Genomic DNA, 23241 nt, shown 5'->3' with positions numbered 1-23241 from the left:
AAATGCTGCTGAATAACAAATACATAGCAGTACAACATTACACAACCATGGGAACTGGCAAGGCTCAACAAAAGCAATTAACTCTTACCTCTGGAACAGACCCACCTCAAGCAAACAGGTTGAGTAGCACTGCTTGGCCGACTCTGGACTCCTCCCTGGACTCCCTGTCAAAGCAGTAGAAACTCATGAAGGTGTGAGTGGACCTCCACGCGGACGTCCAGCAGAGGCACACAAGACAGGAACGCCGTCGTCGCAGCGATCGCTCTGGTGGAGTGGGCTTTCCGAAGGCCAGGCAGCGGTTGGTTCGCCAACCGATGACAGTGCGTGATGCAGCCGGAGAGCCACTTCGAGGTGGAAGCCTTGGACAAGGCTTTTCTATGGTTCACAGATCCAAAGTTCACAAACAGTTGGGAAGTCCTCCGAAAACTCTTTGTGCATGTCACACAGAACTTCGGGCACGAGCAACGTCCAGCGAGTGCAAGACCCTTTAAGCCGGTGACGTAAGCTATGGGAAAAAAACAGGTAACACGAAAGGCTCTTTGAGGTGGAATTCCAACAGAACCTTAGGCATGAAAGAGGGATGCGTCCGCAGCACCACCCTCGATTCGTGGAAAGTCAGATATGGCTGTTTGCAGAATAAAGCCTGAATCTCACCTACTCTCCTGGCAGAGGTGATGGCCACAAGGAAAGCTATTTTCCACGAGAGGAACTTGAAAGGGGCATGAATCATTGGCTCGAAGGGGGCCCCACATGAGCCTCGTCAGCACCATGTTGAGTTACCACGCTGAGACAGGAGCCTTCACCAGTGGGAAAGACTGAAACAGTCCTTTAAGGAACTCCTTGACACCGGTGAGACCAATGAGAAGATCTTCCTGGAGACCAGGTGTAGTGGAAGATAGTCGCCAGATGTACCTTGATAGAGGAGTGTGCCAGTCCGGCCTTTGCCAAGGATAGTAAGTATGGAAGAATCTGCAGGGTCGTGACCCTCAAAGGGATAACCTTCTGCAACCTGCACCATGTAGCACTTAAAAGTCAATGATGCCCTGGCCTTAGCGAGGACCTCCATACAGTGCACTGGCAACTCATATCCTCCAAACTCTAGGGCTGCAGGAGCCAATAACCTCAGGTTCAGCAATCCTGGGTCTTAGTGGAGGATTGCGCCTCCTTCTCTGGTGAGAAGATCCGGAACCACTGACAGCTTGACCGGAGCTGACGCTGACAGGCTGAGAAGGACCGGGTACCAATTCTGCCTCAGGCAAACGCCGGGGCAATGAGTATCATCCTGCATTGGCACTGTTTGAGTGTGTTGATGACTCTTAGCAGGAGAGGCAAAGGTGGAAATGCGTACAGAAACAGGCCGTTCCACCGGTAGGAGAATGCATCCCCCAGGCTCCTCGGTTGGTGGAATCTGCTGGCAAACTTCTGGCATTTGGAGTTTGCACTGTTGCAAACAGATCGATCTGGGGCCTGCCCCAGTTGAGGAAGATGCGGTCCTGCCGAAGTTCCCACTTATGTCAGGAGCACAATTCCATGCTCAGGGAGTCTGCAATGGTGTTCTTGACTCCCGCCAGGTGAAGAGGAACAAGGAACATCCCTTGTCCGATGGGCCAGTGCCACAAGTCCTGCACTTTTTTGGAGAGTGCTGGGGATCGAGTGCCCCCCTGCTTCCTGATGTAGAACATTGTGGTAGTGTTATCCGTGAAGATCCTCACCACCTTGCCCTTCAGAGACGGGAGGTATGACTTGAGGGCCCAAAACACTACCCGTAGCTCCAGGATATTTATATTGAGATCCTTCTCTTCTGGTAGCCACAGGCCTCTGGCGTGCAGACGTCTGGTGTGGGCTCCACAGCCCTCCATGGAAGCGTCCTCGGTGACAGTCTCCTGGTATGGGGGGGTTTGAAACCATGTGCCCCGAGCAATGTTGGAGTGAACGCCCCACCACCTTATCGCTCGACTGAACTTCTCGTCAGCGGGATCCTGCCCGCGAAGATTCCAGACACCTGTATCCAGCGAGAATCCAGGGACTCCTGAAGAGGCTGCATCCACAACCTGCAGAGCTGGATAAGGTAGATGCAAGAGGACATCATGCCGAGCTGCGACTTGATGGTGCGCACCGAGGCGGTCTTCATTGACAACAGTTGCTGCACTGTCCCCTGAATGGCCGCTAACCGCTCCTCCGAGGGCAACGCTAAGCAGGAGACCGTCCTGAGTCTGGCTAGGAGGAACAGAGCATTCTGCGATGGAGTTAAGCAGGACTTCAGATAATTGATGGAGAATCTCAGATCCGTCAGCAGCTGGACGGTCATCTCCGTGTGTCCGACGGCCAACTCTTGTGAGCGTGCCCGGATGAGCCAGTTGTCGAGGTACGGGTACATGTGTATCCCCCGCAGATGCAGATGGGCCACCACCGGTGCAGGCACTTTGTGAACACTGTGGGGGCCAACTTCAATCCGAAAGTAAGGGCCTTGAACTGGTAGTGCTGTCCCTGTACTACGAAGCGTAGAACAATTTGGTGTTTCTTGTGAATGGGGACGTGGAAGTAGGCGTCCTCCAGGTCCAGCGACGGCAAGAAGTCTCCATCCTTCAGTTGGCCAAGCATGTGCTGCAACGTGACCATCCTGAACTTTTGGGACTTGAGGTACTTGTTCAGCTGTCGCAGATCTAGAATAGACCTCCAGCCGCCTGTCTTTTTCTTGACTAGAAAGTATTTGGAAGAGACTCCAGAGCTTCAGAGTCATTGGGGAACCTGCTCTATCGCCCCTTTTTGTAGCATGGCCCTTAACTCCTCCAAGAGCTGAGGGATGTGCTGCTCCTGTCGGGCCACTGGATGGATCCGCGGACACCTGTGCGTAAAATTCCAGGGTATGTCCTTGGCCGAGAGCGTCCAGCACCCATCTGTCGGTGGTGATCTTTTCCGACTCACTAATGAATCCCGTCAGCCAGCCTCCCACCGGGGTGTGCGGGTGGGGGCCTAACATCCTGGCCGGTTCAGGCCTGCTTTGGCACTGGCAAACTGCCTTGTGGGCGATGCTGACCTTCTCCTCCGTAGACCTCGGAATGGCCTCTGTAGGCTTCCTGAGTCGTGGACCTGGAAGGCTGATGGTACGATGAGGAAAAACCTTTTGACAACCTGCCAGACTTCCTTCGGGAGGAGCAAAAGGAAAAAGGGTGCTGCTGGAGTCTCCGCATCCGCCTTGATGGCCTGCAGGGACTTGTCACTTCCCAAAAAGGCCGTCTCAGTCGAAAGGCATGTCCAATGCGGAAATATGTGGCCCTCAACCAGCCTTGGCGACGAAGGCAGACACTGTTTCCCATCTGCCGGGACCCTGTGTCGGCAATGTCCAATACCACTGTGATGGCATGATACGACGCTACCTCTAACTCCTGGAAGAGGGCGATCGCCTCCATCCTCGTCGTCAGGGAGGAACACCAGAATCATGCCCAGTTTGTACCCCATCTCCCTGTCGTACCTGGCCAGGATCGCCAGTGTGGTGGCTGCTTGGTGGTGGACGCTGCGGTGTAAATGACCTTCCTTCTCATGGCGTCCAATTTCTTCCCCTTGCTGTCCGGAGGGAATGAACACACTTGCGGCCGCCAAAACCACCAAATCTGGCGATGGTTGCGACCTCAGGCACTTGGGTGTGGATTACGGCACCCGCTACTTTTTCTCCAGCCTATCCCATTTGGCCGCAGCCGTGTAAGGGTTCTTCAAGAGGGCCGGGCCCTCCATTCACACGTTGTCCAGAAGGTGCACTGCCATGATGGTCTTCCTCTTGGCCTCGCGCCTCTGGTACAGGTAACCCTCCTTCTTAGTTTCCTCGGGCACAAGCTGGAAAAGCATGGAGGCTTTAGCGACCATGGAATGGAACGACCCCACCTCATCCGGTGGGGACACTCTCGGATGCCGAGACCCGCCGCCTGCGACAATGTCCTTGTCATCATCGTCTGTCATCGCCCTATCTGTCCAGATGTCTGGGAACACGGGGAAGAGGGTACTCGCCGCGTATGTGTAGGCTGAAAAGGGGGCGTTGGATAGCGCTTCCTCTTCTTTGCCAGACGCTGATCGACCTGGGGGGCACAAGAGCCCGGCCCTGCATCGTCCTCTTCCGGATCCCCGACACCAAAGTGTGGATGGTCGATAAGATGTCCAGAGATACATCCCTCGGCTGAGCTGGTGCATTCCGAACACTAGGCCCTGCGCCATTGTCGCTGTCTTCGTCTTCTTCCTCCACGTCCTCGTGGACCATGTGCAAGGACGAAACTTCCATGGCCTGGGATAAGGCCTGGGGCTGGTCCGAGGCCTCCTTGCACTGCACCCTTTTTCCCACCCTGAGGGGTCAGAGCCAGGCTCATAGACGGCATCTTCTTCTCCGGCGTGCCAGCAGACTTCGCCAAAGTCACTGCAGCGGTTTCTCGCCTCAGAGGGAGGGACACCTTCTGCGCTATGGGGGTTACCTTTTAAAGGGTCAGCCCATTTTGCCTTCATGAGAGCAGCCACCACTAGCTCCATCGTCGACAAAGACTTGTCCTGGGCCTTTTGTGCAGTTGGGCCATATTCTCTCTATCTCTGGCTTCTCTGGCTTCTCCCGCAGCTTAGCCAAGTTGGATGCTTTCCTTGTCGAGGAGGAGCTCGATTGCTGGCTGGCAATTGAGGCGGATGGTGATGTTGATCGTGCCCTGTCCATCGCGGGACCCACTTGTGCGGCGACCCCGATGGAACCTGACTTGCGGTGCTTGGCCTTGTCTTGGGCCCCAGCGGATGAGGCGCCCTCATCAAAGGACTTTGAAGCCGGCTCCTCGGAACAGATGATCCTCGGTGAGACCTGACCCAGCTCGAAGCACGGGGCAGAGGTCTTGGCGTTCAGCCATGCCGCCAGTCTACTGCGTCTATCCTTCGCTGTCTTCTTGGAGAAGCCGAGACAGATCTCACACTCTCCTTCCTTGTAATCCGGATGAAGACAGTAGAGACATTGGAGGTGCTTGTCCTCCACAAACACGTTACGTAGCCCGCACTTAGTGCAGGGCCTGAAGAGGGATCTTTCGTCCTTCTTCTCCTCCGTCATGGTCGGAGGGCGTGGAGTAGGCCCGATGGCCTTCTGGAAACTTTCGAAAAAACTTTGACGATTTATGCCCATGAGGGGCGCTGAAATTCACCGACAACGGGTCCCTACTGTCGGCAGATGGAGAAAGGAGCACTCAGGTTATTTTAGAACAAAAATAGAAACTTTTTCCATCGAAAAACAAAAAAACGTAGAAGTAGCTCACAGGGCAAAACTTGAGGACTCCCAACACTGAAGCGTGTGGTAAAAATCTGAAGATGGCTGCCAGAGGAAGGGCTTAGGGAGAGGGCTGTCATTGGATGGGGGCAGTTTGACCCAGAGGACGGTGATTGGTTTAAAGGAGAAAGACAGTTTGTAAGCACTGGCGTAGCAGGGGCCCCCACAGCCCCCACGGTGTGCGGGGCCCCGCTATCACATGTCCTGGGAGGGGGCCCCACTTGAAAAAAAATGAAAAAACATTTTTTTCAAAATCTTTTTATTTTTATTTTTTTTTTAAATCACTTTGCCTTCATAAAGAAATTATTTTCTTTAATTATTTCTGAAGTCAGAGTGCCTTCAAAAAGAAACAATCAGCCTCATTACAAGTTTGGCTGTAGCCTTGCCGGTAAAACCACCAAGCTGCCGCCAAACTTGCGCTTTTTTCCAGCATCCGCGAATGGGCAATTACCGGGTCATTACGGCCCCGCCGGACCTGGTAATTGCCCATTTGCGGGCGGCGGAAAAAAATGCTCCTCATTCCCATTTGATCCCCATAGGGTTCAATGGGAATGAGGAGATCGGATGCACCGGCACCATTCATAATGGTCGCAATAAAACCTACATTTCAGGGGGCTGATGCTTCAAATGTTGGGGGAGGCGCTAACTTCACGGGTGGTGGGGGAGGCAAACTTTTTTGTGTGGGGGCATCTAACTTCTTTACGTATTTTAATGAGACTATTTTAGTGCAGCTTCAATGTTACAAGCAGTTAACTCTCTCCTTTAAGTGTGAAAGCACCCACTTATGAACTGTTGTGAGAATGAACCGTCTCCTGTTCCCTTTCTACACTTCCAATCACTTCCCTGCCATGAAAGTGCTAAACACACATCACAATTTCAATTGCCTAAAAGATTTGGCATTTGAATGCAGGTACTAACAATGAAATGCTTTACGTTAGTAACTGCTTGGCCCTTGTTAACCCAGGTGCCGTTTGACATCGGTGTCCTGTTCTGTCCGGCAACTGCTCTGAAGGTCAGCCAGGTTGAGTCAACATAGCCCAAAATTACTTAGGGCGAGTGCTGCAGCCCAGTCAACTGAATATTGTTAAGACCCTACTTGTGTTTAGTGCCTTAATTACTTATTGGTAATCGTCATTACTCCTAGCCCTATTCTTCCTTGTCCCTGTAATTGTGTATGAGGCAGTACTTGCCTCATACACAAGCACTGGGATGAGGTAGAGGTACATGGAGGTAATGCCTGATTTAGCTACCTGTATCTTCATTACTCCTAATCCCACTCTTTCTCATCCCAGTACTTACCTATGAGGCCAGGAGCCTCAAACGTAAGCTCTAGGACAAGGAGGCGGGACGTTAAGGTAATTCTGGGCCAAGGAGCTGATTTTGGAGGTTGGGATAGGGCAGGGGAGGGAGAGGGCATGTGTGGGAGGTGGGATTGTGCGATAAATCATAATGGTTGTCCATGTCCAGGCTAAGCAGGCATGATATGTGGTATTAGTGGCTAGAGGGGCATTTTGGTGCAGCCAGTCTAGTTATTCCTCAATTTGGTATGACTTTCTAACTGCGCATTTCTGATAAAGCAGTCCTGCTAAGTGTAATTACCTAGCTAGATTGGCATTTGGGTGCTGCCAGTCTAGCCATTTCTTACTGCAGCATTGTATATTTTTTTGAGCATCTGTGATAAAATGATATGATAGAAGTCTATTATAACGCACCTGTACACAAGTCATTCTTGGCGCGACAAGCAATGGAGTGAAGATAGAGGGAGTGACAAGACAAATGATCTTACTAGGCCTTGTGTCATTCAAATCGTGCAAGTGCGAGAATGAGAAATGCAAGGGGAAAAGGGAGGGGGGAGTGCAAGGAAGAAGGCTGGGGGAAAACAGGGCTGTAATGCTCTGAGTAAGTGCAGCCAGGACAGTGCAGCTCTGGGTAGTGCAAGGAGAACAAGGGACTGTAGGGTTACAGTTACAGTCCCTAAGTGCATGGATGGCCATCGGCAGTGGTGAAAGAGTGATTACAGAAATTGGCCAAGGTGCAGCGTGGGTGTCAATATGGCCCTTGATGGTTCAGGAGGAGCAGGGGAGCACCTGCTTGGACGACACTTTCATGGATCGGTCTTGTCTAGAAACCTTGTCAGGTGTTGTCAGAGAGAAAGAGGAGAAAGGAGGAGGAGAGGTAGAGATGGCCAAAGGGGGGCCGAGAGAGGAAGAGGAGATAGTGGACAGGATGTCCTGAGTTTTAGCTGAGAAGTGAGAGGCCAGAGCCATACAGAGGGCCTGGGAGGGAACCGGAGAGTTGGAGACCGCAACAGGATTGACAAGTTCCATGAAGATTGTAAAGATTTTGGCCGTGTTGTTCGAGGCAGCAGAGACCCGGGCTTCAATGTGTGCTGTCTTCTTGATGAGTGTTATTGCTTCGACTGGCTTTTTTGTGCATCCAGTCTAGGTCTGTATAAATGTGGCCTGGCATGCTTTACTGTAATTTCATAACATGTCTACACTGGTCTACATTGTGAAGCCAGTGGGACATGTTTTCAATGTGGCATGGCATTTTTAACAGCAAAGCATTCATGTTCCTGTGCACCGTTGGTGACTTGCATATATTGGATTGGTGTTACCCTACAAAACAATTGCAAACACTCTGGCTTTTTGGCCAATTATTCTCAGAAAGTGTGCTGTATATTGCATTAAAACACATATTTATATCTTTCTCCTAGTACAGTGTGCGGTATACCCTTCAGCAGCACGTTCATGCGTATTGTGCAAGCGTGATAATCTAGGCCGGCCCAGAGTGTGGCACGACCGTGATTTGTTGCCAAGATGGGGGGGGGGCCCTCAGCATGGCTCGCAGGGGGGCCCCCACATTTTGTGTTACGCCACTGTTTGTAAGTGAAAGTGAAACTGTTTTTTTCTTTTACCAAGGATTTCCAGCCTGACGACGGGGAATATTCATGAGCATGTGAATCCATGCCAGACCCCATGCTGGAGAACTGCAAGGAATGCATATATGATTCAGTAGCTCCTGCAAAGAGGGCATTACAATATTGCTCCCACAATAGCTCTAGAAACAGCTGCAAAGTGCGGCTCTGATAATAAAGGCCTAAACTGCCTTTATAAAATCAAATGAAAAAAGGAAACCTTTGTGGACATTGCGAGCTCAGAATCCAGGAAGACCGCAAGGTTCCTGACAACTTGAAAGCGAAATTCTGCATAGCATCCTAATATTTTTGTATAGCTTAAAGATGTGCTGACTATCATGGTCTCCATAATTCTTTTTTAAGACCCAACCAACTTTAGAAACTCCATTTTTTAATAATTTCAATAATGTGTTTGATTTTTCTTTGGTTAGATTGGGGGTTACCTTCTAACGTGATGATGATTTTAGTGTAGTCTGCCTTATTTTGGAATTCAGCACCTAATTAAGACAGAGGTTAAATAAAATCGGGCTAGTATAGGCTCCCTGTAGGACACCGAACTCCACTGTAATTGGGTCAGAGGAAATATTTAACAGTTTTATACAAGATGTTCTGTTACTTCGAAAAGCATCCAACTTGGAGAGAGCTTTATTTGAGGGACCCGGGGTGTTAATGAAGTGCTCTAAAAGGATGGAGTGGTCTAGGGATATGATTTACAGCAAGTGCATGAGCTGATTAAACATTTTGAGATCTACCAAAACGTGCTATAAATTACTAACCAATATAAAATGGCATTGCGCAGATGCTACAGGGTACCTCTCGAAGGCATCCCATCCTGGCATCCTTCAAACACTGCAGGGCAGTCTCTAGACCCAGGTCACCGATATTACACTTATTCTAAATACACCTATTCATTTGAGTCTTCCTGTGAAAGCAGTGAACTTTTACCCATGCACATAAAGCTAGCATGGATCTTTAATCACTTTTGAATGCTCAGCACACCTCAGTGTACAAAGTGTGAAAATGATACCTTTTCAGCTCTTGCTCCAGGCTACTGATCTCCTTCTTGGCGGCAGACAGCTGTCCCTGCAGGCTGCACACCTGAGCATCCTTAACTTGCAACTCCTGCACTAAACGCTGCCGGACCCGCTCCGTGCCTGTGTTTAACTCAGCCAAGCTCTGCTTCTCATGAGTCACTGCAGCAAGCTCAGCTCGTCCCTCATCCAACTGGAAGAAATGGGGAAGTCAAATAAATAAACATTCACTACAGACATATCACTCCTCTCCTTGATGGGAAAAGAAAAAAACATAGGACACTTCAAACTGAGATAGAAAATAGCAAACATTGCAGGTAGCAGCAGGAAAACATGCAGTCTATTACAGAGTAATGAACACACTCCCTTGTGCACCCTCTTCTTAAGAAACCCTCTGCCGACCCCTCCTGCCCAGCTAACTATTGCCAAATCTTCATCACTCCCTTCCTGGGCAAGCTCCTGGAGAAACTGGCTATTTCCCAGCTTAATCACCACACTGAATCTGTTGGTTGTCTTCACGGCCATCAGTCTGTCTTCAGAGCTGCCAGAAGCATGGAAACTGCTCTCCTGAACATCCGTGAAGACCTGCTCTCCAACCTTGACTCTAACACCCCTTGCGTCCTCATCTTGCTTGATCTCTCTTCTGCCTTTGACACTGTCAACCATGCCATCCTGCTCAACCGTCTCCGTGATAACCTGGGTATTGCTGGTCAGGCTCTGGCGTGGCTGACTTCTTTCCTCTACGACCGACCCTTCCAGGTCCAACTTGGGTCCTTCCTCTCTGCTCTTTTTCTCTACCTGTGGTGTCCCTCAGGGGTCTAACCTCTCTCCCTAACTTTTCAACCAATACCTGGCACTCCTTGCCCACCGCATCGCTGCTCTATGCCCCAACTTTCAGTGCTATGCCACCCAGCTCATTTTTAGGCTACCCTCAGCCTCCTCCTCTTCTTCGCTCATCTCCGACTGTCTATCTGCTATCCAGGAGTGGGTGCCGCCAATGACCTCTGCCTTAATGCCAGTAAGACTGAGATTCTCCTCATCGGCACACCCGCTCCCTCCTTCTTGTAGCTTTCTGGCCAGCCTCGCTTGGCCCTCTTCCTGCTCCCGCCTGTGAGGCTAAAAACCTCGGGGTCATCTTCGACTCCACACTCTCCTTCTCTCCTCACATCTCTGATGTCTCTAAGAAGTCACACTACCAGCTGCACCTCCTCAGGGTATTCTTCCTTTCCTCTTCTTCCCCCAGAAGCTCACTGTCTGCAGAGCTCTGGTTCTCTCTAGGCTGGACTATTGTAACAGCTTCTTTCTAAATCTGCCTGCTTCTACTCTCCGCTCTCTGCAACTTATCCAGAACAGGACTGCAAGACTTGTCCTTGGCCTCAAGACCAGGGATCTTATCTCACCAGGACTGAAATCTCTGCACTGGCTCCCAGTGGCTGCGAGGATTAAGTTCAAAACCCTCTGCATTGTTCACAAGGCCTTCTGGGGCCTCAATACCTTCAACTCTCTCTTCCTAAATATCTTCCTTATCGAGCTCTTCACTCATCCGCCTCCAACTCCCCCAGGGTCAGTCGCTTCTCTAAGCAACCAGTTGGTGGTAGATCTCTCTCTTCGGCTGGTGCCTCCCTCTGGAACAGCCTGCCTGCCTCCCTTAAACTTGAGGAGAACCATCTCCGGTTCCGGAAGCAGCTCAAAAACTTCCTCTTTACGTCTGCCTTTTCTCCTCCTCTCCTCTGCTGCCCTCCTGGCTGTAACCAGAACTGCACTGGCTACCTGGACACTCTCTGATCTCAGGCCCAGGGCCCTCCCACGCCAGCGTCACACACCTGCACTGCCCACCTGGCAACCCCTGCACTTGGGGACTGTTTCTGTATCCCTACAGTCCCCCTACCAGCCCTTGACACCTGATGCCCGCACTTACCAATGCACTTGCCACATGCTGGACATTTATTTATTTACTTATTGTTATCATCTTTCCCATGTCCTGCACTGTCCCTGTCCCCTTCCCACGCACTTGCGCGATCTGAATGACACTTGGCCTAGTAGGATCGCTGTCCGTCCTAACTCTGTTCCCCTCCCTTGCCACGTCGCGCCTTGAAACACTTGTGTATAGGCGCGTTATAAATGCCATATCATTTCATATCATATATCACAAAACATCTCAAACTGAAAAACACAACTTTCTTCATACAGGGGGAGTAGAAAAAGAAAATCTTCTTACCATGTCAAAACAACAGTCACACGTCTGCTGAAATAGATATAGGGAGGCACAAAACACTCACAGGCCAGTTTAAAATTCTTAGGCAGTCTTTATTTACAAACACAAGGAGGATGTGTTTCGCCAGGAATAACAAAACACATATAACTCTCTGGGCAATACAGGAATAATCGGCACAATTATAAAGGCACCTACAACCCCAATGTCTCCCCAACAAGCTCCATTCTGTTGACTGCCACTGGCCTGGACACCCAGACAATATGGGCCTTATATGGATCTAAATAATGGCTGTGGAGACTAGGGAAGTTCTTAAAAAATAACTGAAGGGGGCTTTCTCTATTCAAGCAGGTGTTAGGATGGGTGAATTGAAAACAGTGTAGTCCCTATTTTAGAACATCCTAGTGTACTCAGTGCACAAAATCCAGGCCCTACTCTAGACAGTGCGAGTGCTTGATCACCCAAGGATATCCCAGAATGCCCACAAATGTCACTCGATGTCCTCAGTAGCTGTAGGTACCAGCGCGCCTCCTCAGCCATGGTAGTGGTCTGGTACGCCATGACCTTGGGCATAGTTTGGGGTCTGTGCCTTTACCCAACCATTGCCTGCAACGGTTGTTGGTTGTCTGGAATGGGCAGGTATGAGATTCCCTTCCAACTCTATGGGTCTTCAGCTGGCTTGCCTGTCCTGCCTGAGACAACTTGCGGAATGGGTAGGTGAGCGGTTCTCCCTCCTGTTCTAACGGTTCCCCTAGCCCTGCCAGTCCCTCCCCACCCACGGCATCATTTGGGTAGGTATTCCTCCATAACTAGTTTGGTATTGACAGTATTTTCTCCCCTTACTTAGGTACTAACTTTAGGGTCTTTGGAGCTGTGGTAGGTCAGAAATAGGAGACAGGATTCCAAGATGGCCACCGGCATCAGGTAGACGTGCCGGAAGCCACTCGGTATGCCTGCAGGATTAATGTAGCTTTCCCACCACCCCGAAAATGCATAGGTTGCTGGCAGCCTGCAGGGAAGTCACAGAGAGGCGGGGAAGCCACTGGCCAGTGTGGATTGTCTGAGCGAGTTAAACCGGGCTCCTTAGAGCATGTCGCTTGAGGAGCTGCGAGCAGCAGTGCAGTGAGCCTGGACCCCACGGGGTGCTGCGCCAGACAGAGTGGCGGTGGAGCGCGAGCGCGGGGCAGGCCCCAAGCCCCATCAACGATGCTGCATGGGCCGAGCCGTCCACCTGACCCTGCATTTGTAAGCGGCCGTGTGGCGGTTTGCCGGACCAGACCCGGCCGGCTCTGAGGAGCAGCTGGAGACCGGCTCAGAGTGGGCAAAACACCAGTGGCAGGCATGCGGCCTGGAGGCGTACTAATTTGAAGCGCCATCGCTGGCACTGGAGAGGTAGACACCAGCGGGGCACCTGGCGGGAAACAGATTGTGCCCCGGCGAGCGCTCCATACTGAGAGGCATGGAGTGATCATTAGCAGGAGGGGACACAGTGCGACGGTAGCATCATGGAGGACGACCTAGCCCCCTCTTCTAAAAGGCAGCAACACCCAGAGGGTGCCTCCCGAATCCCTTGTGCTGAGAGGTGAGGAAAGGGCAAGGAGAGAGGCACCCGATGCAGATCCGGGTTGCACTGGGGGGGGGGGGGGCCTGATCATTTAAGACACTTATCCACCTGGTCAAGAAAGGAAAGGTGGGCTGCCCCGGGGACTAACATCAAGGATACCAAGTGAACCTGGATGGGGGCGGCGAGGGTGCATCTCCCTCCTTTCCTCACTGCTTCGCTGCTGTCTTTTGACACATGTCCCCCCTCATGCATCCCAATGACTTGGGTGCACATTGCAACACTCCAAAGCACCATGCTCAGAACGTGTAAATGTAAGAGAGGAAGGCCCGCAGTGGGGGTTCTGAGTCCCTTCAAATCTTTAAAGCAGACTGCCAATACAGGGGACCCACTGGGTAACCTCCCCACTAAATGGGGCCCAGACGAGGAAAGAAGGAGCACCAAGACTGCGGCAACCATGGTGGACACGGGGGAATCTGCAACGCGGTGGGGGGCAAAACCCCTGGCACAACAGGACTTGCATAACGATTTAATGTGCGTACAAACAACTCAGACAAAGGCCTTTCAAGAGCAGTTTTAACTGATGAGACCAGATCTCAACACTGTGTTGTCCAAGATGAGGCAAGAAGTGGGCCTGCTGGGTGAGAGGACAGACCTCCTCGAAAGTGGCCTCCAGATGGTGGAAACAGACACCAAAGAACACAGTGAGGCCATCGAGCGATTGAATGTCGCCACAAAAAACCTTGGATTGCAAATGGAGGACTTGGAATACAGATCACAGAGGATTAATATTCGGGTCAAAAATCTACCCGAGACAGTAACAGATAAGGAACTTAAAGGGCAGGTCCAGAAGTTTTCTGTGGACATTTTGTAAGACATGAGACCAGAGGAAGTATGACAGGTAGGATGTAGAGATCTAGAAAGACCCGAATGGTAGGCCAAGAGATGTACTAGTCTCATCCAAACAGGTATCTTCCTGCCCCCCAGAACCATTAAAGGCCTGGTCCAGTAAAAAATGTTATTGTCCCTACGGGTCGGTCATGTTTTTTTAAGCCTAAGTGGCTCGATTTTAGAAAACTTTCCTATGGACCTTACCCGAGTTTTCGTCCATTAAACGCACGCGAAAACAAGCACCAGGGAGCCGCCATTTTCTGATAATCCGATCATTTCCCCCATCGCCCTGGCTGACCTGCTTTTGCGGCACTAAATCAAATCCCCCGCCCCTGAGCCTGTCATCAGCAGACTCGTACCGCCCATTTCCCAACGCCAAAGCACGTCTTGTGTCAACATTCGCTGCGCTTCAGCTAATGACGTGTCGCCATGGAAATGGCAGGACGCCTCTTTCCTCAATAAGTATAAACATACCGTTTCACAACACACAGCAGCAGATTTTCGATTCCATTTCTCTCTCTCTGTTACTTTGAGTATTCTGTGACTCGTTTCAGTGCTGTGGTCAGCTACCTTCGCCACTTGTAGCCCGTGTGAACAGATACCAGTACCACCGCTATAAATTATTTTAGTTTGTTTAACACACAATGGCTACAATAATGCCCTACATGTACGAGCCCAAGTATACCGAGGAGGAACTACTGGAAAGGGAAGTACGCGAAAACGATGGGGATTCGGACGGCAGTTGGCAAGACGAATCAACAGATGAAGAGCCTGGGCGTAGTCGCATGGACGGCGTCTCCACCTGGTGCACATGCAATTGGTGCGAGCTAATGCCAACTGAGGACGAGAACTGCTGCTGCCGCGAAAACTCGGGATGCCTGGCCTACATTTCAGAAGGCGAGCCACGACCGCAATGCATCACCGAGCTGCCAGACTTCAGGGCAGCCTGCCTCACACGGGCCATGTTGAGAATAATGATGGTGCTTATGCACGAACTTCGCGCAACTGTTCGTCCTTGTAATCCAAGTAACGAGTAAGTATACTCTGCTTGTCATGCCACTCCTATTTCATGTTCTTCTACTATATCCAAAATTACATCTACATATCATTGTAACACATGTAAGTCGTTCAATAGTGTGCATTGTCCAGATAGCATTTGTCCGTGCAGAAGGCCATTAGTTACAAGAATTGTCATTGACAACAAACGTTTATTAAACTTATCTTGGTCATTTAAAAACAGTTTGTTTCATTCCTTTTCACAGGTGGTACAGGCTGGTGGCCTATCGTTCCTTTACATGGTGGCTCCACGGGAGGCTTGGACACCGCGTTCGAAGAGTGATACCCACCTGTGCCGTTCGTGCCATTAGAGAAACGTTCCCGAGTGACAGCGGTCAGTACAGGGGATTCTCTCTCGCTGTGCTGCAACCTGACCTGTATAATCTTTAAAGTCTTGTATTTTTGTGTCATGAAAATAAGATACAAAATAAAACACCACATATATTTTAACAACGGTTGTTTCGATTTTTTTAAATGAATCAAGTGTGTCTCCATTCAAGGATGGACGTCAGACATCTGTGCTCCGAATGGGTGAGGTCTGGTCGCTGTGAAGCAGGGTGGTCACTATCCATCTAAGCTAACATAACATATTCTCGATAACCACCCAACATCACCTCTGTGACGACTGATCTTCCTCGGCTTGGCTGCAATTCCGCACCAGTGACGCCGCCGACCGTTTGACGATGTCAGACTCTTCCGTTGTTGCTGGAATGGAACATCCAGTACCAGAAGGCGAGGGCGCAGCACTTCATCAACCAATATGTTTACATGCTGAACCATGATCTATCATGATCTGCATCTTCTGATTCTCTTTCACACAGTGAGGTCCCTGTGGGAGCTATTGCCAAGGTTCCTTCAACAGGCGGTCGAAGGTCCAGAAGAAATGGCCCTCATTTAGACCCTGTGTCTCCAGCCAGGCCTCCCCTTGAAGCAGGCCGCCCCCCTAAGACCACGACATAGATACGTCAGTCTTTCACAAACACACCCCTGTTTCTAATACTTTATAAACCACTTGATATGTCTCATGAGAACATCTTTGTGCTTTGCAAGTCAATTCCTGAACGTGTTACCTGGCAACCACTGAGATCTACGCTAATCTGCTCGTCGTCGTGCTATCCGTGAACTTCTGTGACCGCTTAGAGCAAACCCATCAGTGTGCTACCTGTGGCCACCCACCTATTCTCCTGCAACATACTGCTCTGCTTGCTGAATCCAACTGTTTGTTGGTCAAGGTAAGGCCATGTATCCTAGTCATATTTCGCAGATTTTTAAATTTCTATCTATTTGCGAGTTGAGTACACAATAGTGCTATGTTCATTGGTCTCATTGCTATTGACTTGAGTTTCTATTGCTATGCTATCAATAGATCTATTTATTTTCATCTGTGTCTATTGTCATCGAATTGCATCCTTCGGGGGTCCAGTCTATAATGTAAGCATGTTTCCTTCTCGTGCAATACAGAACATCCAAGGGATGAGTCACATGTTCAGATTTGTATGGGGTTGCTGTTGGTACTCTTGTTCAGAGAGGAATTGCCATAGCATTTCGGTGCTGGACTGCCAATGTGGGCGGGACAAAGACTGATATGCAAATGGATATTTCCCATCTGTGAAAGGTACAGTGAGCAAAAAGTGTGTGCTGCAAACTCATCTCAGAACAGGTTATCATGCCATGTTCTTTCTGGAGAGGAGCGCCTGCTACCTTTTTTGAAATGCTGGTGTGACTTATGCTGGGATGCCATTTGCGCATGCATCTGTGCTGGGGGCAGGGGTCAACTCACCTCTTGCTTCCTGGCTGCTGTCACCCACCTCAGCACTGCCGACTCCCTCTACCCCTTGAAGGTCCAGCACAGTGCTACATTTCTCCTCCGACATAGTGAGCACCAGTGGCTCTACAGTGCCTCCTTCAGTCACCAGGGGCTCCTGCCGGTGTTGTGACAGCAGACCCTGCACCCTGACCTTCAGGTCGTTCCACCACTTGCAGCAGTCTGCTCCATCATGGGGTACACTGGATACTGCTGTCACCTCCTGGGAGATGGAAGCTCAGATGGCTGTCCTGCGCTGCCCAGTGGTCTTGCGTTAGCGACTGCCATAAAGTTCATCACAGTTTGAGATTGCCTTATCTGTGAGGACATCCTGCCCCGCCTCGCTGAATTTGGGTTTCGAAGCCCATTTTCAGCCACCTTGCCTCTTATCCTCTCCTTAAACATTTTTACTGTTTACCAGGACCTGCAGATATTTAACAGATTGTGTTTTTCAAAATAGCTGCCGTGATTCTTCCCGTTGCGGCGGTGATGCAATTTCAGAGCTAATAGCACCGGGATTGGCGGCAGTAGCGCTATTAGCACTGCTTTCTCGATGGTAGCCCTTAATTTGGCACTGCGGTAATGGCGCTGGATTACCACCAGACTTGTGATGAGGCCCCATGTTGGGAAAGCAGAGTCCACAAGGATGTCTGCACGTCCTGTACCGGAAAGGTCTATTCTTGCATGTGCAGACAGACTTTATATAGCTCCCCGCCTGCATGAACTGTGTTTATTGTTTGGTGCTTCCCGACATATTTTCTGTGTGGATGGAGGCATATCCATGTAGAAAAGCAGACGCTGTCACAGTGGCTAAAATTTTAGAGTTCATATCTCGGTTTGGATTGCCCCTCAGTATAGATAGCAACCGACATATACATTTTACTGGTCAAGTTTTTATAGAGGTGTGTAAAGCATTAGGAATCACTCAACAGTTCCATTGTGCTCATCACCCGCGCTCTTGCACATATGTAGAACTCCGGAATGGCGACCTTAAGTTGAGGCAGTCTAAAGTGTGTAAAGAGACAGGGTTTAAATGGCCCCAGGCTTTGCTTCTGGTTCTGTTTGCTATGAGAAACTGGTGTAAACACAAACTGGCTGCCCATGAAACCCTCACTCGTCACCTCATGAGAATGGGCACTGCAACCCCAGCAGTTCTCCACATTCAAAGCCTGCCACAAGAGGACGATACTTTGCTCCAATATTGTTGCATGTTGATTAAAACTGTCGGATCTCTCCATACTCAGGTCAGTGAAGCCCTGCCTGAACTGGCTACGGAACCCTGCAACTCTGTGCAGTCAGGACACTAGGTCCTGGTTAAGGCCCACCAGTGGAAATCTGCACCCTAACCAAGGTGGCATGGCCCGTTCCAGGTCGTTCTAACTACGAATTCGGCAGTAAAGTGTTTAGGTATCCCGGCCTGCACCCATACAGCGCATTGCTGCAAAGTCACCACCCCACCCAACATCACCTCTGTGACGACTGATCTTCCTCGGCTTGGCTGCAATTCCGCACCAGTGACGCCGCCGACCGTTTGACGATGTCAGACTCTTCCGTTGTTGCTGGAATGGAACATCCAGTACCAGAAGGCGAGGGCGCAGCACTTCATCAACCAATATGTTTACATGCTGAACCATGATCTATCATGATCTGCATCTTCTGATTCTCTTTCACACAGTGAGGTCCCTGTGGGAGCTATTGCCAAGGTTCCTTCAACAGGCGGTCGAAGGTCCAGAAGAAATGGCCCTCATTTAGACCTCACTGTTGCTATACCATTTTCAGTGTCTGACCTCTGTGTGCCTCACAACGCAACCTGCAAAAGGTATGCTTTGCGATCCTGTGGAAGAACACCTGAGAGTCAATAGCTATGAACAAAGTGGCAAATGCCATTTGTCCCCTCCTCGATGAGAATTCCGTCCACTGGCAGTGACCTGGCAAAGAGTAGAGGCCACTACTGTGGCTTCATAGTGAGGAACCTGAGGACATCCTCACTTCATTCTCCCAAACATCCTCTGCTCAGGTGGCTAGGGAAGGGCCATTGCTTTTGGATCCCTACCCTGGGGGTGGAGATGCGAGGGAGGATCACCTATGTAGGGGAGACTGGGGAGTGGGATGCCCTTAGGTGAGATGCAGTATCCCCCATTTTCTTTCCATGATGAACCCTTAATCCCAGATCCATTTATGGGATATTGCTACCCCTCTCCCTCTGGTTAGGATAACACCAGAAGATATTAACAGTCAAGAAGCACCAGGAAGAGGGTTAGGAGCAGACCATCATAGTCCTGGGACGAGGAAGAGGCAACTAAGAATAGTGAACACTAACAGGTCATTTCATCACTCTGATACTGAGACGGGGAGGAGACCTGAGGACTGCTGAGAGGGACAGGCATGTGGCAATAACTATGGTCAGGCAAGTGAAACTAAATATTCACACCTGCAACCTGTTAAATGATTGCAGGTGTAAAAAAAAAGTCAGAAGCCGCAGAGAGGGGATCTAGTTGGGCCGGAGAGCGCAGCCATCTGAGGTCGAGCGGGTAGAATGAGGGTGGGTGAAAAGGACACCGGCAGCAGAGAAGCGAGGAAGACGCTGAGCCCATTGCAGGCCACGAGAGGGTCTGGAGCTGTGCACAGCCCGTTGCCTTGTGTTCCCCGTTTGGAGTGGGGAACACAGAGACGCTGTCAGGCAGGCCTGCCAGGGGATCCGTGCCCATACCGGCATTCTCGTAGTATGGCGGTCCGGAAAGGGTGCCAGTATGTTGCTACCGGCACCCTTATTTACGGACCACCATACTTGTAATGACCACCAATGACCCTAATATGCATGTGGCTCTGTACCTGGGATACTTGTAGTTGGACTTTTTGCTGGAACTTTCAATTATAAACTGTGGACCATGAATTTCTTTGCCCAGTACCAGATTCCTGGTGGAACCTTAGAGCGTTGATATGTACTTTGCTGCATTTTCATGGAACCAGTAAACTTAAATGGCATTTTTGGTTTAGTGAAATAATTTTGCTCGTGTCCTGCATCTTCTCTGCCTTTATTAACTGAATCGAACTTTGTCTTCAAGAAACAAACTTTTGTACTGGTAGTACGAACCGATTCCTGACATTTATGGACATTTGAGGATTGCATCTAATATACATCATGCCTGGGTATATTTCTGTTATCGTACTGATTGTTGGAATATTGATATATCATTGCTTTATTGCAACAATTACCTTTCGCACCACCAATCATGAAAATGACGGCCCCTCTGCACCTACCTTGGTTCACAGTGAGAGCACGTATTTCCCTCAAGAGCTGAACGAGGTCAGAGTACAAGGTCTGGCGTGGCCAGTTCGGGGCAAACGAGGATTATTTTGCGCAGATGCCTCTTGATCATCTGTACTGTTCTGAGCAAGACTCGGAAGGGTGGAAAAGCATACACAAAAAGGCTGTCCCATGGAAGGCAAACGTGTCTTCCATTGAGCCCTGGTGGGGTTCCCTGATGGCGTATTTGGTGCATTTCTCGTCGTGGATTGTAGTGAATAAATCTATTGACGGGTGGCCCCCGCGCCGGAATAGTGATTGAACTGCTGCAAGGTTGAGCTCCCATTCGTAGCTCTGCGACATCTGCCCGCTGAGGCTGTCTGCAGTCTAGTTCTGTACTCCTGGAAGATCGAACACTTGTATGGCGATGTCGTGTGAGATGGCCCAATGGCAGGTTAGTTGGGCTTCTCGGGATAGAGTCTTAGATGGTGCCCATCCCTGCTTTTTCAGGTAATATATTGTGGTTGTATTGTCCGTTAGGACCTTGACTGTCCATCCCTTGAGTATAGGAAGAAAAGACCTAAGTGCCCACCAAAGTTCTCTAAGCTCGATAACATAATATGGAGGGTTGTCTCTTGGGGAGCCCATTCCCCTCTAACGTGCAGCTTATCCACGTCTGTGCAACATCCCTGCAGGGAGGTGTCCGTGACAAGTGTTTTAAAGTCTTCCCTTTGCTGATGTTGGCCTTGTTGGACCACCATTGGAGTTGTGTGGAGAGTTGGAAAGGGATTTTTTTCTTTGTCCCCCCATGACCCAGATACCTGGGACCAGTTTGCCGCCAGGATCTCCTGTAGCGGCTTCATGTGAAGCCTGCAGTGTGGAATGAGGGGTATGCACAATGTCAATGTCCCGAGCAGTCGCATGCAGTGCGTACTGTCTGCCACTTGTTAGGTGTGAACGCCCTGAGCAGCGCCCAAAAGGGGTCTAACCTTTCCTGCGAGGGCTGTACTTCGGCCTCCTGGGTTAAGAACTCCACTCCAAGAAACACCAGTTTCTTAGATGGCTGCAACACAGATTTCCTGTATTTGATGGCGAAGCCGAGGGTTTGAAGGCGACACACCATTGCTGCAATGGATTGACTTGCTCTTTGCTTTGGATGGGTACTAACCAGTACTAACCAGTTGTCTAAATAGGGGTAGACGTGATGGCCCTGTTTGCAGAGACTGGCTGCCACTGGCACAAGGCACTTTGTAAAGGTGCAGGGAGCTGAGTTCAGTCCAAATGGAAACACTCAGAATTGGGAATTGTTAACCACGAACCGTAGATACTTCCTGTGACACATGTGGATGGGAATGTGGAAGTATGCGTCCTGGAGATTCTGGGACGCTAGGTAGTTGTGGTGCTGAACTGCGTCTATTACAGTGCTGTAACGGGACCATGGTGAACTTTTGGCGTTTGATGTACTTCTTTAGTCTTTGCAAAACCAGGATGGGCCTCCACTTTACGAAGTACCAGGAGTACACCTCCCTTCCCACAGGTTTCTGTGGACTTTTTCTATGGCCCCTTTTTGAAGCATGTGCCGCACTTCTCTGAGTAGAGCACTTTTGTGCGCTTGAGGTCAGTGGTCTGGGGGCATGGGAGGAGGCGTTTTTGTAAACTCTAATAGATGCCTGTAAGACACTGCATCCATCACCCACCTATCTGTTATTTGTCTCCAGTTTTGCACAAACCTGAAGATTCACGCCCCTATCGCACTCTGCTGGGATGCATAGTCACTGTTGGGCTTTGACCTGCTGTCCTCGAGTACCAGAGGGCTGTTTTCGATGCTTGGTCTGCCTGCAATCTTTAGATCTCTGGTATCCCTGGTACGATCTTTTGTAACCCTGGTAATAATTTGAGGACCTTCTGGAGTGTTGTATAATTGTATAATAAGAACAATTGTATATTGCATTCCTCTATTAGAAGATATGTGGATGCTCTGCCTGCGACTCCCCTGAACAGACGAAAAGGCTGGTGGTTCTGCAGGGGTGTCAGGGACTGGACCGCATCTGTGTCCATCTTGATGGCTTTGAGGGCTTCATCGATATTTGGACCGAAGAGCTTATCACCCTCAAATGGCATGTCCTCCACCTTATGGTGACCGTTGGTGCAGAAGTCTGTGCATTTAAGCCATGCTTGCTGTCTCAGGACAGCTCCATTTCCCACCTGTTTGAGCCCCATCTCTGCAAGGTCCATCGCCATATTGATACTAAGGTTGGAGGACTCTGCCCTCCCCTTTGCTTCTTTCTGTTTTTCCTCTGGAAAATGCTTCAGGATTGGGGCTAGTTGGTGCCACATTTTTCAATCATACCTGTCGATGATAGCCAGGGGGTTTGCCTCTTTAACCGATGTGGCTCCTATCGCCAGCACTTCCCAAAGGCGCCTTGCTTGCGTGCCTCATTGTCCGGACGGACTGTGCATTTCTGCTTGACAGACTTGGCCTTGTGGCTCGCTGCTGCTGATACCACTTGGGTTCGTTATACTTCTTGTCCAGGCGCCCTTTTACTGCTGGAACCGTGAACAGGTGCTTCATTGTTTTGAGGCCAGACGTGATCAGGGATAGGTATGGCTATAACGACCTTCCTCCTTTTTCCCATGTGGTCAAATAAGAAACATTCCTTCTCGTCTTCCGGGGCGAGAAGGCCAAATTCCTTGCAAGCCCTCATTACTGTAGAATGAAAACCTGTGATTTCATCGGGAGGGGATGGTTTTGCTGGTCCTCGTCTGGTGGACACTCGCGTAGGGAATCTGTGTCCCAATCATCATCCTGGCACGGAGAGTGTGACGATAAGGACGTTTAGTCCTGTGGCTCGTCTGCATCAGTGTCCGTTAGTTCTCCCTCCTCTGGTGCCAGCTGCCCAAGAGGTGAGGCTTCTCTTATGTGGGGGCAATGTAAGCCCCAGTGATGTACTTCTGCCCCTGCGGCCTGGACGTGCCATGGAAGATGTCAGGGCGAGTACAAGAGATTGATCTGGATCATGAATGGTCCCTTGACAACCTTGTTGCGGACCTGCCCACTGACCTGGACCTGGGCGGTGAAGGCTGCAGTGTGGCTGGCTGAGGTGGAGGCTACTGGGGAGGTGGCTGTAAAGCTGGCAATGCTGGCCTCATCAGTGCTGCATCCAGTTGGGTAATCACCCCTTGCAATGAAGTAAGCACTTGTATGGACAGCAAGGCTTGCAGGTTTCACAGCAACGCCGTACTT

General features: G+C 50.2%; 1 protein-coding gene across 2 annotated transcripts in view; it reads right to left on the bottom strand.

Annotated features, from left to right (window-relative positions):
* The window catches only part of LOC138567171 (early endosome antigen 1-like), a 1584277-nt gene that overhangs the window by 987427 nt on the left and 573609 nt on the right, over positions 1–23241 (bottom strand). For both annotated transcript variants that reach the window (XM_069645141.1, XM_069645140.1), the window contains one exon: positions 9223–9419. In XM_069645141.1, the coding sequence (XP_069501242.1) occupies positions 9223–9419 (197 nt within the window). The remainder of the gene's footprint in view (positions 1–9222; positions 9420–23241) is intronic.

This window comes from Ambystoma mexicanum, chromosome 2p, assembly GCF_040938575.1.
Source record: "Ambystoma mexicanum isolate Mex_15411 chromosome 2p, UKY_AmexF1_1, whole genome shotgun sequence".
Classification (NCBI taxonomy): Eukaryota; Metazoa; Chordata; class Amphibia; order Caudata; family Ambystomatidae; genus Ambystoma; species Ambystoma mexicanum.
This window is presented reverse-complemented; position numbering and strand designations above follow the sequence as displayed.